Source organism: Ranitomeya imitator, chromosome 9, assembly GCF_032444005.1.
Source record: "Ranitomeya imitator isolate aRanImi1 chromosome 9, aRanImi1.pri, whole genome shotgun sequence".
Lineage (NCBI taxonomy): Eukaryota > Metazoa > Chordata > Amphibia > Anura > Dendrobatidae > Ranitomeya > Ranitomeya imitator.
The window spans coordinates 59,401,597-59,419,414 of record NC_091290.1 but is presented as its reverse complement, the minus strand read 5'-3'; the positions used below and the strand labels follow the sequence as shown (position 1 = coordinate 59,419,414).

The 17,818-nt window shown below is 48.2% G+C and overlaps 1 protein-coding gene across 2 annotated transcripts in view; it reads right to left on the bottom strand.

Annotated features, from left to right (window-relative positions):
• Positions 1 to 666: 666 nt before the first annotated feature.
• PTDSS2 (phosphatidylserine synthase 2) overlaps positions 667 to 17,818 on the bottom strand; it is a 93,088-nt gene continuing 75,936 nt past the window's right edge. For both annotated transcript variants that reach the window (XM_069739384.1, XM_069739385.1), the window contains exons 5-12: positions 17,417 to 17,551; positions 10,560 to 10,610; positions 10,209 to 10,322; positions 8,608 to 8,726; positions 8,224 to 8,338; positions 5,897 to 6,042; positions 2,615 to 2,800; positions 667 to 1,116 (exon numbers count right to left, since the gene is read on the bottom strand). In XM_069739384.1, coding sequence (XP_069595485.1) covers positions 990 to 1,116; positions 2,615 to 2,800; positions 5,897 to 6,042; positions 8,224 to 8,338; positions 8,608 to 8,726; positions 10,209 to 10,322; positions 10,560 to 10,610; positions 17,417 to 17,551 — 993 coding nt within the window. In that variant the 3' untranslated portion in view covers positions 667 to 989. The remainder of the gene's footprint in view (positions 1,117 to 2,614; positions 2,801 to 5,896; positions 6,043 to 8,223; positions 8,339 to 8,607; positions 8,727 to 10,208; positions 10,323 to 10,559; positions 10,611 to 17,416; positions 17,552 to 17,818) is intronic.

The following is a 17,818-nucleotide window of genomic DNA, read 5'->3' as shown; positions in this document are numbered from 1 at the left end:
GTATTACCCAGAGCAGACCGACCTCAGATGCTGGTATCATGCCCCCGCCGGGCCTGAGTGGCACCTACATCACTGGCCACACCATCTTTATAGCACAGCAGTGGGGACATCAGTCAGTCCCAGGGGTGGCGGGATTATTGCACGTGGGTCGGACTTCTCTGTGTGAACCGGCGCCAAGTCGGACTGGTCCAGGTAATTCGCAGATACTTGGAACTGCAAGAGAAGAGATTGTTTAGCATATGGGAAAGGGAGGCAGGGTTAGGGCACTAGACGGGTTCCCTTTAAATTAAACTGTGCATCATAGCTTGTTACATAGCAAACAGCATGGTTCCATCTCCAGATGCGCTGACCGGCTCCGCTCCTCCATCCGGCCTCTATGATGCAAGGACTGATCCGTGGCACTGTTCCCGAGCAAATCCACGGCATTCACTCTCATGGTAAACGTTTCGGCCCATGCAATGGCTCATAACAGCAATGACGTGGTTTTAGAAAATTTATCCGTCTTCACATATATTAGCTTCCTTTAACAAACACTGAATCTCTTTAGTTCATACCTACGTATTAAAACGTTAATGTCCCTGTAACGCAACACCTTAAAAAAATCTTAAGACTATACCACCATTAATATAAAAAAAAAAAAAAAAAAAAAAAAAAGGAACAAGAATATAGAATCCCACAAGTTATGCTTTAAAATTATTTGCTACATGTAAAACATTAGTTTCTTCACTGCCAAAGCTGCAAATCATGAGGCAGGAGATTTTTTTTTTCCGCTTTTTTTCCCCTGGTGTAAATTAGCAGTTTTGACCTTCAAAAAAAATTCCAGTTCCTTTTTTAAAAATTAAAAAAAGTGAGCAAAACATGAGGTTTATGTGTTTCATTATTAAATAGCAGAAATATCCATAACATTAAAATATAAAAAAAAAAGTACAATTCATGTTCAGTAGCGGTGGGTTGGGAGGAAAGAACTTGAATGGTCGGTTTGGAAACACTCAGAGGTTCTTTTGTTTGGAAAAGTTCCTTTCGGGATTTGCCCCCCCGTTCACTTGTAGTGCGTCCTCTTCAGGTCTGTACTCTTGTTTCTGACGGCGAATTTCTTTATAGCGCAATGTAATGTCCCTGAGGAGGAAGAAACATTTAGGGAGTTGAGAACCTCCTACATGCTCTATACACTCCATATTATGTCAGCTATGCATATATAGGCTGGGACAAGACTGACACCATTTTGGTTATGGTGAAGCATTTCTCCCACAAAATTATTGCAATTACACGTTTAGTTATACACGTTTATTTCCTTTAATGTATTGGAACAACACAAAAAAAACGACAAATCGGACATAACTTCACCCCCTCCCCCCCCCCAAAAAAAAAAAAATGGGCCAAACAAAATTGTTGGCACCCTCATCCTAATATTTGGTTGCACACCCTTTGGAACAAATAACTGCAATCAATTCCAATAACCATAAATAAGCTTCTTACTCCTCTTGGCTGGAATTCTGGAGCACTCTTCTTTTGCAACTGCTCCAGGTCTCATTTGAAAGACGCCTTCTCCCAACAGCAATTATAAGATCTCTCCACAAGTGTTGAATGTGATTTAGAACCTCCACCATATTTGACTGTAGGTACTGTGTTATTTTCTTTGTCACCCTCAATCCATTTTCAATAAACAGTAGAATGACGTGCTTTACCAAAGAGCTCTATCTTTGTCTAATCTGTCTACAAGACCTTTTCCCAGAAGGATTTTGGTTTACTCACATACATTTTAGCAAACTGCAGTCTAGCTTTTTAGGTCTCTGTCAGCAGTGGGGTCCTCCTGGGATAGCATTTACTTCCATTCAATTGGCGACAAATAGTTCACGCTGACACTGATGCATCTCGAGCCTGCAGGACAGCTTGCATTTCTTTGAATCTTTATTGGGGCGACTTATCCACCATCTGGACTATGAGAAAAATTGATGAAAATTTGCAACACATCAGTCATCCACATCCAGGGAGACTAGCTACAGTGCCATGGGTTGAAATGTCTTTATTATGTTGCGCACTGTGGACAAAGGAACATCAAGATCTCTGGAGATGGACTTGTAACCTTGAGAATGTTGATATTGTCCAACAATTTTGCTTCTCAAGTCCGCAGACAGTTCTCTTCTCCACGCAATGCAATGACTGAATCAACTTCTCACCTTTTTTTATTCTGGTTTCAGGTATGATTTTCATATTGCCCACACCTGTGACTTGCCACAGGCGAGTTTGATCGAGCATCACATGCTTGAAACAAAAGTTGTAGACCTTAAATTTTGGATAGGTGCCAACAATTTAGCCTGGCCCATTTTGAGGGCTTTGTGTGAATTTATGTCCAATTTGCCTTTTTTCTTAGTTTTTTTTGTTGTTGTGCCAATACACTCAATGGAAATAAACATGTGTATAACAATGTGTAATTGTAATAATTTTCTGGGAGAAATAGTTCATTTTTTTGGAATAATTTCAAGCGTGACAACACTTGTCAATAACTGTGCTTCTCCCCAGTCACCAAAACAAAGGATAATTGGGAAAAGTGAGTAGTCAGCCATGGGAGGGGGGTCAAAGCTGAGCACAGAAATAAGGCACAGTGGTTGCTTACCTGATAAAGAACCGCCATGCTGTCCACAACAGAACCAGAACTATACCCAGAATCCAGCACTGTGCGACATAGAACGGTAATGGTAGTGTTATAGTGTAAGGATCGTATTTTACGACAATCAGAAACTCTGTCACGGTGATGGCGGCCACCATCCACGCCTGCTGGCCCAGCTTCTTGTGGAACTTCCTAAGGCGTGAAGAGGAAGAATATAAGTAGTTGGCATCAGACGGCGAGAATCACCCTTATGTTAGAGGCTATTCCAAGGCTTGAAATGGACAGTTGACTTCAACCTGGTCATAAAACAACTTATCTGAAGTCCAAGAACGCCATCCACAGGGAGAGGATGACCACCGCAAATGACCCTTGACCCTCTAATCCATGCTGGGCCAGATTGACCCTCTCCTAAAGGTTGACTATGTCAGCAGCCATGTATATGTTCCTGGAGAAGGCTGACCCAAGTGTGAGGCTAATATAAAGGCAGCACACAGTCAATTAGGCACTTCTCTTCTATCACCCTGTACCTTAGGCTCCCCTATGTATGTGCTTGTAAATATCTTTTATTGAATGCCTCTTTAAATTTCCAGCAGCACTTGTCAATTGTAACTGGCACCCCAAAACTTAGCACAATCTACCAGGGGTCCCTCATTTTACCAAAATATGTGGACTCCAGAGGTGCAACCCACATACCCAAGGCATCATCTTGCGGTTACATAGAGGTCTAAAAGTGAAATAACCCTTGAAGGCAGACACTTGGTGAATCTTATGTATTGCCTTATGCCTAGAGCAGGGCCAGAGGGAACACCCAATGCTCAACAAAGTCCCCAAAGTAGTAGCCCCTTGATGCATCTCTGCCCTGATGGCTCGTTAGCCATACAGAATGGCATGGATGTGGTTTGTGCCTTCCTGGGCTGCATGACAGCGGTTTTAGATTATATTTACCCAAAATGTTAATGCCGGAGTCACAAAAGATGATGGCAATGGAATCTCCATAATCTTCTGGCCTGAGGTTCATACTGGGGTCTGCAATGTGAGCAGGGTCCATCAAAGGAAAAAAACAAGACCTTAATGTTTGTGACATCTCATATGTATTCTGATAAGGCTTACAGAGGTCATCACCAGCCGCAGGGTAGACCGGACATTCATTGGCAATGGGACTGCAAGCTACAGCCGAGAACAGTACGGTTTATGGTGGTCCCAGACAATGAGGGCCGGCAGTTTGCATGCGAGGTCATTGCACCAATGATTCAGAGCAGTTCAGAATTGCAGTTTTGGGATTGGTGGGATTCTCCCTGTGCAAATAGCCTAAAAAGATGGGAATACAAATGCTGGACAATCCCAAACAATAATACTACAGGGTGGCTGCTCCTAAGTCGGCCGGCTCGGCAGACGTTAGGTGTGTTTGGGCATCTTCAGACCTGGGCTACATTTATTTCACAGTACAAAGCGATAAAAGGGTTATAGGGGTAAAATGCATGATACCGTGCCCAAAGTGAGAGGTGTTCAGTGGGTGCAGGTCGGAAGTGCCCAATGTAGAATATCTGGGGACTCGGGATCTTATCGGGATAAAAAGCTCTGCTCTGCCATCTAGTGTAGCTAAAGAGAAGTGCAGTTATACAAAACTATGTAACAGAATGGAGGTGGTGGTCCCAGCAGACCGGCCACTGACGCAGGAAGCTGTTATAATGGAGTATGACATCTGTTATGGCTGGCAATCAGGCAACACAGCGTGCAGTAATCAGCGCACATACAGAGATCTGGCAATAACCAAAAACAATAGGACGAGCTCTGAGACGTGGAATCTCTGTAGACTGCAGTACCTGATCTATCCTCACACAACTATAAGCAGCAGTGGATTGCGCCTATCAACTACCTATGCAACTCGGCACTGCCTGAGGAGCTGACTAGCCTGAAGATAGAAATACAAGCCTGACTTACCTCAGAGAAATACCCCAAAGGAATAGGCAGCCCCCCACATATAATGACTGTTAGCAAGATGAAAAGACAAACGTAGGAATGAAATAGATTCAGCAAAGTGAGGCCCGATATTCTAGACAGAGCGAGGATAGCAAAGAGAACTATGCAGTCTACAAAAAACCCTAAAACGAAAACCACGCAAAGGGGCAAAAAGACCCACCGTGCCGAACTAACAGCACGGCGGTGCACCCCTTTGCTTCTCAGAGCTTCCAGCAAAAGTTAATAGCAAGCTGGACAGAAAAAACAGAAAACAAACTAGAAGCACTTATCTAGCAGAGCAGCAGGCCCAAGGAAAGATGCAGTAGCTCAGATCCAACACTGGAACATTGACAAGGAGCAAGGAAGACAGACTCAGGTGGAGCTAAATAGCAAGGCAGCCAACGAGCTCACCAAAACACCTGAGGGAGGAAGCCCAGAGACTGCAATACCACTTGTGACCACAGAAGTGAACTCAGCCACAGAATTCACAACAGACATCAATCATTTTTATGTAAATTTGGGAAGTCCTCTAGTTATCTGGGCATGAAGGGAATGCAGATACATTACATGAGTAAGAGTATTGTAACAGGCCCCGTAATCATACAAACCAGGTTTTTACTCAGACCTGTGATCCCTGGTGTACAAGCTCCGGCCCCCCGCCATGCCGTCAGCCTTTCCTACCATGTGACAGAATGGCAGGTAATGCACCAAGCACAATGCAGGGCGATGGATGGAGTGGTAAGTCGCCACCACTGGACTCTGGAGTAAAGGAGTCGTGTGCAGTGTCGATATCTGATCTAATGGAGGGCTCTGGGTTTGGTGAGAACGTTACCTGCCTGACTGCACTGCGCTGCCTGTAAAGTTGGGTGGGAAAGATATGCTTTGCAGTGTTGTATGCTTCTGGCTTTGGGGGAACAGTGTTGAGAAGTCCCTTTTCTATTCCCCATAACTGAGCCCAATGCACAAGGTCCATAAGGAGACGGCTGGGGAGATTTCAGCGGAACAATATGACCAGAGAGCTTTGACCTCAACCTCCTCCAACACCTTTCAGATGAACTAGAAAGGAGATTATAAGCCAACATTGGTGTCTAATCTCACAAATCAGCAAGAATTCACAGACAAAATCTTTTACAAAGTCTCCCTAGAAGTATGGAGGCCATCTTGGCTGCACCTATGGATGCGGCATGGGTGTCTTGTAGGTGTAATGTGTAGCGTCCCGATAATTAAATATAGCGAGTATTGACCAGAGAATCTCAGTATTCAGGGAAACTGTGGAGCAAACACTGGAGACAAACATCAGGTTATAGGCGAGGACGACAGGAGACTTACAAGTCGTCCATGAAGTCATATATCTCCCTCATGGCCACACCGCCCACGTTCACGAAAAACACCAGACGCAGCAGCACCAGGTAATGCTCTGGAGGCATCCACAGGACGAATTTGAGGTAAAACGTGTTGAGTTCTGCAAGTAAAAACTAAGAAGAAATCATGGATCATTACACATGAACACAAGAAGTGTGACAACTACAGGTTCTGATGGAGAAGTGGATCCTCCTCTATCTATGAAATCCACTCATTGCCCTGAACAGTGCAGCTCCGTGTAATAAAGGCATTATAGGGGTTGTAACCTTACACTGATCAGGTGGTCTCTTCCACCACTCTGATCATCGGTGGTCGGACCTGTACGTACTTTTATACTTCTCTTCAAGGCAGTGAGCATCATATACCAATAGAGAAGGCCCAGTACTGGGGAGGCAGCCACATGAGAAAAGACAGCTCTGAATGGGCAATTCTGAACAATGTCTAGTGAAAAAATGCTTAAAGGGAACCTCCAGACTGAGCCCGCGCGGGCAGGGTCCTCCCTCCTTATGTACCCGTGTGCCTTGTTTTTGCTCATGTTTAATGTATTTGTCTATATTTCCCCCTTTTCACATGTAAAGCACCATGGAATAAATGGCGCTATAAAAAATGTATAACAATAATAACCTGTCAACAGATTTTGCGGCTATCAGATACGGCCACTGCCTTTCAGGGCTGATATATAGCATTCTATAATGCTGTAGATAAGCCCCCAATCTGACCTGCACGTAAAGAAAAACAAGTTTTATTATACTCACGCGGGGGCGGTCCGGTCCGATGGGTGTCGCAGGTCCGGGTCTGGCGCCTCCCATCTTGCGACACCGCTCTTCATCACTCCCCGGCACCGACCCTCCCGCCTCTTCCTCCCTCCCCGGCACCGCCCTCCCGCCTCTTCCTCGCTCCCCGGAGCCGCCCTCCTGCCTCTTCCTCGCTCCCCGGAGCCGCCCTCCTGCCTCTTCCTTGCTCCCCGGGCACCGCCCTCCTGCCTCTTCCTCGCTCCCCGGCACTTCCCTCTGACCTTTCCCTGCGCCTGCGCACAGCAGTACTGTAAGGGTCGGGCAGGGGGGTAGTCGTGGCGGAGGTAAAAGTCTCTCGCACACCCTGACCTCCCCTCACATACACTGTACGACTCAGTCAGCATACCTACAGCTCCTTTCCTCTCGGGGCTTCCTATAAAGATCTGCACGTTTTCCTCACCCGAAGCAGAATAATCAGAGTCACAGTCCCGTTGAATACTGAACTTTACTAGAAACAGGCACGTAATATGGTTCTCTCAGTATTGACAGCAGGCTTTACAATACATTTCCTTCTTCTCTGTCCCTGTCTCCTCTTTCCTCGTCAGCATTAACCTCAGGCTCTGCATTTCTTCTCTTTCGCTGCCTTTCCTTCATCTTTACTAAGCCCGCTTCTGGAACGGACTGTGCCTATGGTTCCTCCAGCGTCCTTTAGTAGGGATTCCTCTAAACCATTTCTCCCTGGTCCTGAGTACATCCATCCACTTAGCAAGCCGCCACATTCTGAGTGACCTGTCTGCACTGCCTAGGTCTTTTCTAGCACCTACAGCCGCAGTCCCTCTTATCCTGCGCTGTCAGTGACTCTTTCTATGCCTTCCTTCTTTCTCTCGCAGCCTTCATGGCCCTGATGCTGCCTGACTGGATCTTGGGCTGCTGCAGAGCTGACTGCCCTGACAGGGTGCTCCCGCCCAACTGATTATAATTTCCAGATATTCCCCAGATTAACTGCCGTTAGCTCCTCCCACTTTATTTACAAGCTGAATAACTCTGCACCCCCATCTAGTGGCCAAACTAGGGTACTACGCTTTCCCTACAACTATAAACAGTAATTATACATAGCAGGGAAATACAGAACATGGACACTTACAAAGACATTACAAGTAATATTTATGGACAGCTCATTGTGTCCCTTACAGTACTTTACTATGCCTTCAACAGGGCAGAGAAGTACGCCTGCACAGGAGCGCCGATGCCGGGGAGTGAGGAAAAAGCAGGAGGGCGACGTCGCAAGAAGATGGGAGGCGCCGGACCCGGACCTGCAACACCCATCGGACGGGGCTGCCCCACTTGTGAGTATAATAAAACTTTTTTTCTTCACTTGCAGGTCAGACCAAGGCCTTATCTACAGCATTATAGCGGCAAAATCTGCTGACAGGCTCCCTTTAAGAAGAAAGGACCCTACACACATGGGGGTCCCAGTAGTCAGGGCATCATCTACCTGGAAAGTAATCAGTGCCCATTACTGAGGCCCCACCTTACGATGGACGGAGCGGCGATACTTACTACCACTATGATGCCACACACTGCTAACCATCGGCGCAGGCTTGAGGCCGGCTTCCATTCAAACTTCACCCAGCTGTAAGGTGTGAACTGGAAGGCTATTCTCTTCATCTTACCCCTGGAAGTAGAAGACAGCATAAGCCCCCTGCAGCACAGAGGTCACCATCCAAATCCCCCATCTACTCTGCTGTGGTCACAGAGCCTGTACGGTCCCTCATGTGGCCCCCTCTGGTGAGGCAGGCAGCGGTGCAACGGGACTAAATGTGCAGCGATCGGCTGCAGCTGCACAAGGAGTCAGCGATGTGTAGCAGCCTGCGCCCCAGATGATGATGACAGGTTTCTGTAGATTACTGTGCAAAGGGAGAGCACTGCGTCCGTCTGACCCACCTGTATGTAGGAATGTTCCACAGACCCTGCCACTTGTACGGCTTCATGGAGAGCCACTTCAAGGTCTTCATGCCACAATAAATTCCTAATCCATTACACACTAGTACATCCATAATCCACTGCAAAGAGAGAAAAAAAAAAAAGTTACAACACTGAAAGTGTCGGTGACCGTACATATAAAAGATCAAGTAACTTGTCCTGGCCATCAATTGCCAAGCTATGGTAAGCTAGACAACGCTATGTGAGCAGCCGGCAGTCGTCACACTCTGGTCCACAAGACAACGCTATATGAGTAGCCGGCAGTCGCCAAGCTGGGGTTAGCGAGAGAACGCTATGTGAGCAGCCGGCAGTCACCACGCTGGGGTTAGCGAGAGAACGCTATGTGAGCAGCCGGCAGTCACCACGCTGGGGTTAGCGAGAGAACGCTATGTGAGCAGCCGGCAGTCACCACGCTGGGGTCAGCTAGACAACGCTATGTGAGCAGCCGGCAGTCGTCACGCTCTGGTCCACGAGACAATGCTATATGAGCAGCCGGCAGTCGTCACGCTCTGGTCCACGAGACAACGCTATGTGAGCAGCCGGCAGTCACCACGCTGGGGTCAGCTAGACAACGCTATGTGAGCAGCCGGCAGTCGTCACGCTCTGGTCCACGAGACAATGCTATATGAGCAGCCGGCAGTCGTCACGCTCTGGTCCACGAGACAATGCTATATGAGCAGCCGGCAGTCGTCACGCTCTGGTCCACGAGACAACGCTATGTGAGCAGCCGGCAGTCGCCAAGCTCTGGTCAGCGAGACAACGCTATGTGAGCAGCCGGCAGTCGTCACGCTGTGGTCCACGAGACAACGCTTTGTGAGCAGCCGGCAGTCACCACGCTCTGGTCAGCAAGAGAACGCTATGTGAGCATGTTCTATCACTATGGATGAAATGTCCTCATGATATTTTCATGTATTTATCACTCATTTTTGTAGATGTAGGGTTGAATGTTACCTTCTCTGCTGGGACACTACATGTACAGGAAAATTCCTAACCAGGCTACATGGTCAGAACAATCCATCAATGGAGCAGGGAAGCATAAGGAAGCCACAAATCAAGAAGATTTAGGAGACAGCATGTGTTCTGTGGTATCCTCACATTACTGCGCCACATGCAGGATGTCAGGAGAGAAAGGACTGCCTCTGTTTCAGTGACTGGAGGTGAGCATGTACTTTACATCAGTGTCTGAGTGCTGCACACAACCCCAACGCTCCAGGTGCATAGTATAAAAGGCCCACATCTACTCGATGGAGGACAAATAAGTGTCATTTAGCCTGTATTGGGCTCCTATACACAAGTATAGCTTTTTTCTGGGTGCAGAGCCATCGTCTGCTGTGCTAAACCATACAAAAGGAAGAAAATATACCACACTGTGCATTTTCTGTAACACGGGAGGCTTGGGGTGGGTGCTTTGCCACAGTGGGGTTGTACAGTAGCCTACGGTGGAGGTACAAGTTGGAAATGCTCCAGCATGCCCAGATCTGATGTGTGACATGCGTAGATTACAGCCTCCAACCACTGAGCCGTATACAGTTGATCCCCCTAATTATATGAAAATAACTTACGTGATCCCACCAGCATTCACTGAAATTGGGCAGCTGATGCTCCAGGCTGTATTCCAGGAACTCGAACATAACGCTGATCATCATACACATCCACCAGTCCCTGATCACTAGTGTCTAAGAAGCAAGAGGACAAGAATGAGGCCATGTAGAGATTCAGAAAATGGACTCCACTGTGACACCATCATGGAGGCCACAGATCTGTGGTCTGAACCAATGTAAAACAGGCATTATATGCTTAGAAAGGCAAAGCCAAGGAGCTGGTCAGTCATCCCCAATGTGGGCTTCCACAAATACATAACCCCCTCCATCTCTCCCTCCTCCCAAAAGAAAGCAACGTTAGCTAGAACTTACTTTTATATACCAGCCAAGAAAGTGTGCAGGTACAAAGCCATCCATCTTATCCTACAAAATAACAGAAGAATAATACAAGTTAATTAACTGAACCCAAGTCCACTGTGGCTGACGGGAGAGGGTCCGCAGCAAGGAGACCTTTCTATAATGTCCTTATTTATTAGGCAGCTGCAAAAATGGTTTCAAGGAACATCTGGCCGTACATAATAGGTGTAGTAATGAGTTTCCTAACTATGGATCTTCTGGTGCTTGTGTCCTGAATGATAAGTAATGTGTGCTACTTTATAAGGCTATTCCCATCAAAAAGTTATGTCAAGTGCAAAATAACCTCTCCAGAGAGGAAGAGGAGTAAATTATAGCGTCACCTATTGGCATAGCAATCCTAAAAGTCATTATCGACAGTTTAACGAGCCTTGCCGCACCACTTAATGTCTGCTTTGACTTTTCATCCTATTTGCAGAAATGTGTTTCAGGGTGTTCGCCCCTCTTCAGCGCACAGCAGGAGATTTGATGTGGCTGAATGAGAAGCCTCTGGCAGGGGTCTTAAGAGAAATGTTATGGCACGTCACTAGAATAATTCACTTTATAGATCAGAAGAGGTTTCATCTCCAGTAGAGGCCACTGATCCTAAGAATGAAGAGACTACAGAGGTAATTCCCGTCCACATCTTATTGTACCGGGCTGCTGCTGACTATAGAGCTGGGTCCATTCACTATATTGGGGACGTGTAGAGCCAGGGCACCGTGTTGGCCCCCCACCTATCAGAAAGTGATATCCTAGGATAGGTGACCGCAGCCATCCATTTGCCTTCTGCTGGCTTCCTGGTTTAGCGGTTACGGTGTCATTTAGGAGCGTTAAGCAGATAATCTGTTTCCTAAACTCATGAGACAGGACTGACTTCAGCCAAGTAATCTGTGCACATGACAATACCCGGGCAGACGTAGCAGAGCCGATCAGTTGCAGCCGGAATCAGTCACGTCTGTTACATGACAAAGCAGCAGATAAATACGGGGGTGACAACGCTGCGGCGTCACTTACAGTCTCCGACCCCCACCCTGTGGACTTGCTTACAGTGATTACCCCCTCCCTGCCTTTGGCTTGTCATTTTGTTGCTGGAGTTTAGAGAGAGGACAAATCCTTTCCAATCCCTTCCTAATCCAGGCTCGGGCTGTCAGCTATGGCCTCCAGATGTGGACGGTCACACGTGAACTATTGGCACTGCCATTTACATGTGGCTTCCTCAGTGTCTGCAAGCAAGGTAACGAGGGGAAGGGTCACTCAGCGGCATGGTCGGTAGGAGACCGTTAACTTCCTGTGGTTAATGCTTTGTGGAGCAAGTATGGCAGAGATATCTGCATTGTGGAGAGCCGCGGAGCACCATGCCTCGACAACACACAATAGGCGCCACACACAGCAGCCTGGATTTGGTCATCAAAGGCCCCATACCAGACACCCAAATTACAGGCAAAAGAACCTTACATAGGGGTGTTCTCAGACCAACAAGTGATCACAGATCTAAAATATTGGAAATCCGTCTAATTAGTGACACCAGTGACGACAAGAACGACGGCACATTATTGGCTAGGTGGACTTGTACACTCGTGGCCAAAAGTTTTGAGACTGACAAACCTTGGTTTTCATAACAATTATGGCTTCAGTGTTGCCAGATCCTGTAACGAGATGTTTCTGTAGTTACTGAAGTAGTTAAAAACTTATTTATCAATAGAATATATCAAGTTTTGTGCAAAAGACTCCATATTTCCAGTGTTTTCCCCTATTTTCCAGACTTTTGCCCTTCGCCCTGACAGCTGGATATCGGCTTCCGGGCCAAATCCTGGCTGACGACAGCATATTCTTACTTATTCAGGGCTTGGAGTTTATCATGAGCTCTGGGTTTTTTGTTCATCCATGTCCATATGAATACTAACATGGGGCTCTCACTGGTAGAGATCTGGGGAGGTTCCTGGCCGCGGATCCACAGTCACAGCGCTTTATTCACCAAGACACTTCATTACCAGCTTTGGCTTCTGACATGGTCTCCATCATGGTGATACCAGCATTGTCCATCACCACATTGCTCCTGGATGGTTGGAAGAAGCTCCTCTTGGAGCAGGTTTCGATACATATAATTGGCAAAGAGTGAGGCCCCTCCATGGATGAAAAGTCCCCACACACGAGTGGTCTCAGGAGGCTTTACTGCTGGCAGGACACAGGACTCGTGGCAGCGCTCACCTTTCCTTAGGACAATTATTCTTCCATGTCCCAAACCGTGTGACAGGGGCTTCATCAGAGAAGGTCCCTGTACTCCCTGCAGTCGTTATCTGATGAAGCCCCCTTCAGAGCGTTTGGAACATCCAGAAGGAAGAATTGAAAAGTAAGGGTCATCACTGTAAATATTGAGTCTTCGCATAAACTTAAAGTATTTGTCTATAAAAGGGTAAAAACTTATGAAATGCTGATAACTGTACTTCACTGACCGGAGAATCATCCGGCTGATCGATCGAAGAACACTGAGCAGCGAAATGTGAAAACCAAGATTTGTGTCAGTCTCCAAACTTGTGTCCATGGCTGTGCATGCCTAGAGCCGCGCCCGTCAGTCCACGGAAGTGCGGGATATCGCCAATGTACGCGGCATCCTCAGTCCCACAGGTATTACACGGAGACGGCTCGCAATCAAAACGGACCTTAATCAGGGGTCATGTGGCCGCAGAGTACGTCACTGAGGAAGACCACCAGAGATGGATAGAGGAGAGTCACTTCCCCCTCCCCAGGTCCAGAGCCGCATCTCTGCCAACGCTCCTCCGATTGTTCGCAGGTTGTAATGTACTTGGCACGAGCCGCTGAGCTCAGTGATTGGCTGCAGCGTTGTTGTCATCATTACTGCGACTTGTAAACCATCACCAGAGCAGCAGTGGAGAGGTCGCTTTGGTCCCGAGGAAGGTGAGTAACAGTAATTTTATAATTTGTCATCAAAGCATGAGTACATGTGGAGCATCCATGTGTCATACAGACGGGTCCTCATGATGAATGCTGTGTGTAATGCTGCATCTCCCCTGTAGGGGCCACTAGAGTGGCAGTGATCAACCAACAGATGCTCTTCATGAATCCAGAAGCAGACTCCGAACGGTTAACAGATTGTTACAGCGGCTTCCGTAATATGGAGGCTAAAAGTGAGGTCACAGCGGCTCCATAATAAGGAGGCTACAGGTGAGGTCACAGCGGCTCCATAATAAGGAGGCTACAAGTGAGGTCACAGCGGCTCCATAATAAGGAGGCTACAGGTGAGGTCACAGCAGCTCCATAATAAGGAGGCTACAGGTGAGGTCACAGCGGCTCCATAATAAGGAGGCTACAGGTGAGGTCACAGCAGCTCCATAATAAGGAGGCTACAGGTGAGGTCACAGCGGCTCCATAATAAGGAGGCTACAGGTGAGGTCACAGCGGCTCCATAATAAGGAGGCTACAAGTGAGGTCACAGCGGCTCCATAATAAGGAGGCTAAAAGTGAGGTCACAGCGGCTCCATAATAAGGAGGCTACAGGTGAGGTCACAGCGGCTCCATAATAAGGAGGCTACAAGTGAGGTCACAGCGGCTCCATAATAAGGAGGCTAAAAGTGAGGTCACAGCGGCTCCATAATAAGGAGGCTACAGGTGAGGTCACAGCGGCTCCATAATAAGGAGGCTACAAGTGAGGTCACAGCGGCTCCATAATAAGGAGGCTACAGGTGAGGTCACAGCGGCTCCATAATAAGGAGGCTACAAGTGAGGTCACAGCGGCTCCATAATAAGGAGGCTACAGGTGAGGTCACAGCAGCTCCATAATAAGGAGGCTACAGGTGAGGTCACAGCGGCTCCATAATAAGGAGGCTACAGGTGAGGTCACAGCGGCTCCATAATAAGGAGGCTACAGGTGAGGTCGGAGCGACTCCATAATAAGGAGGCTACAAGTGAGGTCACAACAGCTCCATAATAAGGAGGCTACAGGTGAGGTCACAGCAGCTCCATAATAAGGAGGCTACAAGTGAGGTCACAGCGGCTCCATAATAAGGAGGCTACAGGTGAGGTCACAGCGGCTCCATAATAAGGAGGCTACAGGTGAGGTCACAACAGCTCCATAATAAGGAGGCTACAGGTGAGGTCACAGCGGCTCCATAATAAGGAGGCTACAAGTGAGGTCACAGCGGCTCCATAATAAGGAGGCTACAGGTGAGGTCACAGCGGCTCCCATAATACGTAATACTGAGGCTACAGGTGAGGTCACAGCGGCTCCATAATAAGGAGGCTACAGGTGAGGTCACAGCGGCTCCATAATAAGGAGGCTACAGGTGAGGTCACAGCGGCTCCATAATAAGGAGGCTACAGGTGAGGTCACAGCAGCTCCATAATAAGGAGGCTACAGGTGAGGTCACAGCGGCTCCATAATAAGGAGGCTACAGGTGAGGTCACAGCGGCTCCATAATAAGGAGGCTACAGGTGAGGTCACAGCGGCTCCATAATAAGGAGGCTACAAGTGAGGTCACAGCGCTCCATAACAAGGAGGCTACAGGTGAGGTCACAGCAGCTCCATAATAAGGAGGCTACAGGTGAGGTCACAGCGGCTCCATAATAAGGAGGCTACAGGTGAGGTCGGAGCGACTCCATAATAAGGAGGCTACAAGGTCACAGCGGCTCCATAATAAGGAGGCTACAGGTAAGGTCACAGCGGCTCCATAATAAGGAGGCTACAAGTGAGGTCACAGCGGCTCCATAATAAGGAGGCTACAAGTGAGGTCACAGCGGCTCCATAATAAGGAGGCTACAGGTGAGGTCACAACAGCTCCATAATAAGGAGGCTACAGGTGAGGTCACAGCAGCTCCATAATAAGGAGGCTACAAGTGAGGTCACAGCGGCTCCATAATAAGGAGGCTACAGGTGAGGTCACAGCGGCTCCATAATAAGGAGGCTACAGGTGAGGTCACAACAGCTCCATAATAAGGAGGCTACAGGTGAGGTCACAGCGGCTCCATAATAAGGAGGCTACAAGTGAGGTCACAGCGGCTCCATAATAAGGAGGCTACAGGTGAGGTCACAGCGGCTCCCATAATACGTAATACTGAGGCTACAGGTGAGGTCACAACGGCTCCATAATAAGGAGGCTACAGGTGAGGTCACAGCGGCTCCATAATAAGGAGGCTACAGGTGAGGTCACAGCGGCTCCATAATAAGGAGGCTACAGGTGAGGTCACAGCAGCTCCATAATAAGGAGGCTACAGGTGAGGTCACAGCGGCTCCATAATAAGGAGGCTACAGGTGAGGTCACAGCGGCTCCATAATAAGGAGGCTACAGGTGAGGTCACAGCGGCTCCATAATAAGGAGGCTACAAGTGAGGTCACAGCGCTCCATAACAAGGAGGCTACAGGTGAGGTCACAGCAGCTCCATAATAAGGAGGCTACAGGTGAGGTCACAGCGGCTCCATAATAAGGAGGCTACAGGTGAGGTCGGAGCGACTCCATAATAAGGAGGCTACAAGGTCACAGCGGCTCCATAATAAGGAGGCTACAGGTAAGGTCACAGCGGCTCCATAATAAGGAGGCTACAAGTGAGGTCACAGCGGCTCCATAATAAGGAGGCTACAAGTGAGGTCACAGCGGCTCCATAATAAGGAGGCTACAGGTGAGGTCACAGCGGCTCCATAATAAGGAGGCTACAAGTGAGGTCACAGCGGCTCCATAATAAGGAGGCTACAAGTGAGGTCACAGCGGCTCCATAATAAGGAGGCTACAGGTGAGGTCACAGCGGCTCCATAATAAGGAGGCTACAAGTAAGGTCACAGCGGCTCCATAATAAGGAGGCTACAAGTGAGGTCACAGCGGCTCCATAATAAGGAGGCTACAGGTAAGGTCACAGCGGCTCCATAATAAGGAGGCTACAAGTAAGGTCACAGCGGCTCCATAATAAGGAGGCTACAAGTGAGGTCACAGCGGCTCCATAATAAGGAGGCTACAGGTGAGGTCACAGCGGCTCCATAATAAGGAGGCTACAAGTGAGGTCACAGCGGCTCCATAATAAGGAGGCTACAGGTGAGGTCACAGCGGCTCCATAATAAGGAGGCTACAGGTAAGGTCACAGCGGCTCCATAATAAGGAGGCTACAAGTGAGGTCACAGCGGCTCCATAATAAGGAGGCTACAGGTGAGGTCACAGCGGCTCCATAATAAGGAGGCTACAGGTGAGGTCACAGCGGCTCCATAATAAGGAGGCTACAAGTGAGGTCACAGCGGCTCCATAATAAGGAGGCTACAAGTAAGGTCAAAGCGGCTCCATAATAAGGAGGCTACAAGTGAGGTCACAGCGGCTCCATAATAAGGAGGCTACAGGTGAGGTCACAGCGGCTCCATAATAAGGAGGCTACAGGTGAGGTCACAGCGGCTCCATAATAAGGAGGCTACAAGTAAGGTCACAGCGGCTCCATAATAAGGAGGCTACAGGTGAGGTCGGAGCGGCTCCATAATAAGGAGGCTACAGGTGAGGTCACAGCGGCTCCATAATAAGGAGGCTACAGGTGAGGTCACAGCGGCTCCATAATAAGGAGGCTACAGGTGAGGTCACAGCGGCTCCATAATAAGGAGGCTACAGGTGAGGTCGGAGCGGCTCCATAATAAGGAGGCTACAGGTGAGGTCGGAGCGGCTCCATACTAAGGAGGCTACAAGTAAGGTCACAGCGGCTCCATAATAAGGAGGCTACAGGTGAGGTTGGAGCGACTCCATAATAAGGGGGCTACAAGCGATGAGACCACCACTTTAAAATAAACTTTAACCTATATAAATTTGCCATTTGTGCAAAGCGTTTCCTGCAGCTCCCCGGAATTGTCTTACCCATAGGTTGTGATAAGGATCAGTCTTATTATTCGGGTCGTATATAAGGCAAGTTCCGCCATAATCTCGCTCTGGTAGAGGAACTCCCAATTTGGGGTCAATAAACTTCATGAAATGTCTCCCGTCATGTACAGTCTGCAAAAACCAGAGAGACAATCAGTAACAAGACCACACGCAGCACTGGAAGTACAGGACGCAGGGGGGGGGGACGATAATTAGCATGGCCTATATGGGAACTAACCCCGAACCCGCAGGGATCAATGAAATGCGTCAGTGATGAAGAACCTTACATTTGTGGTTCTCCACGGCCATTTATTCACAGGGCGGCAATGGTCACCAGCTTTGGGCTCAGCGACAGCAGCTCTTTAATGGAGCCTGCTCACAAATATTAGGGTGCACTTA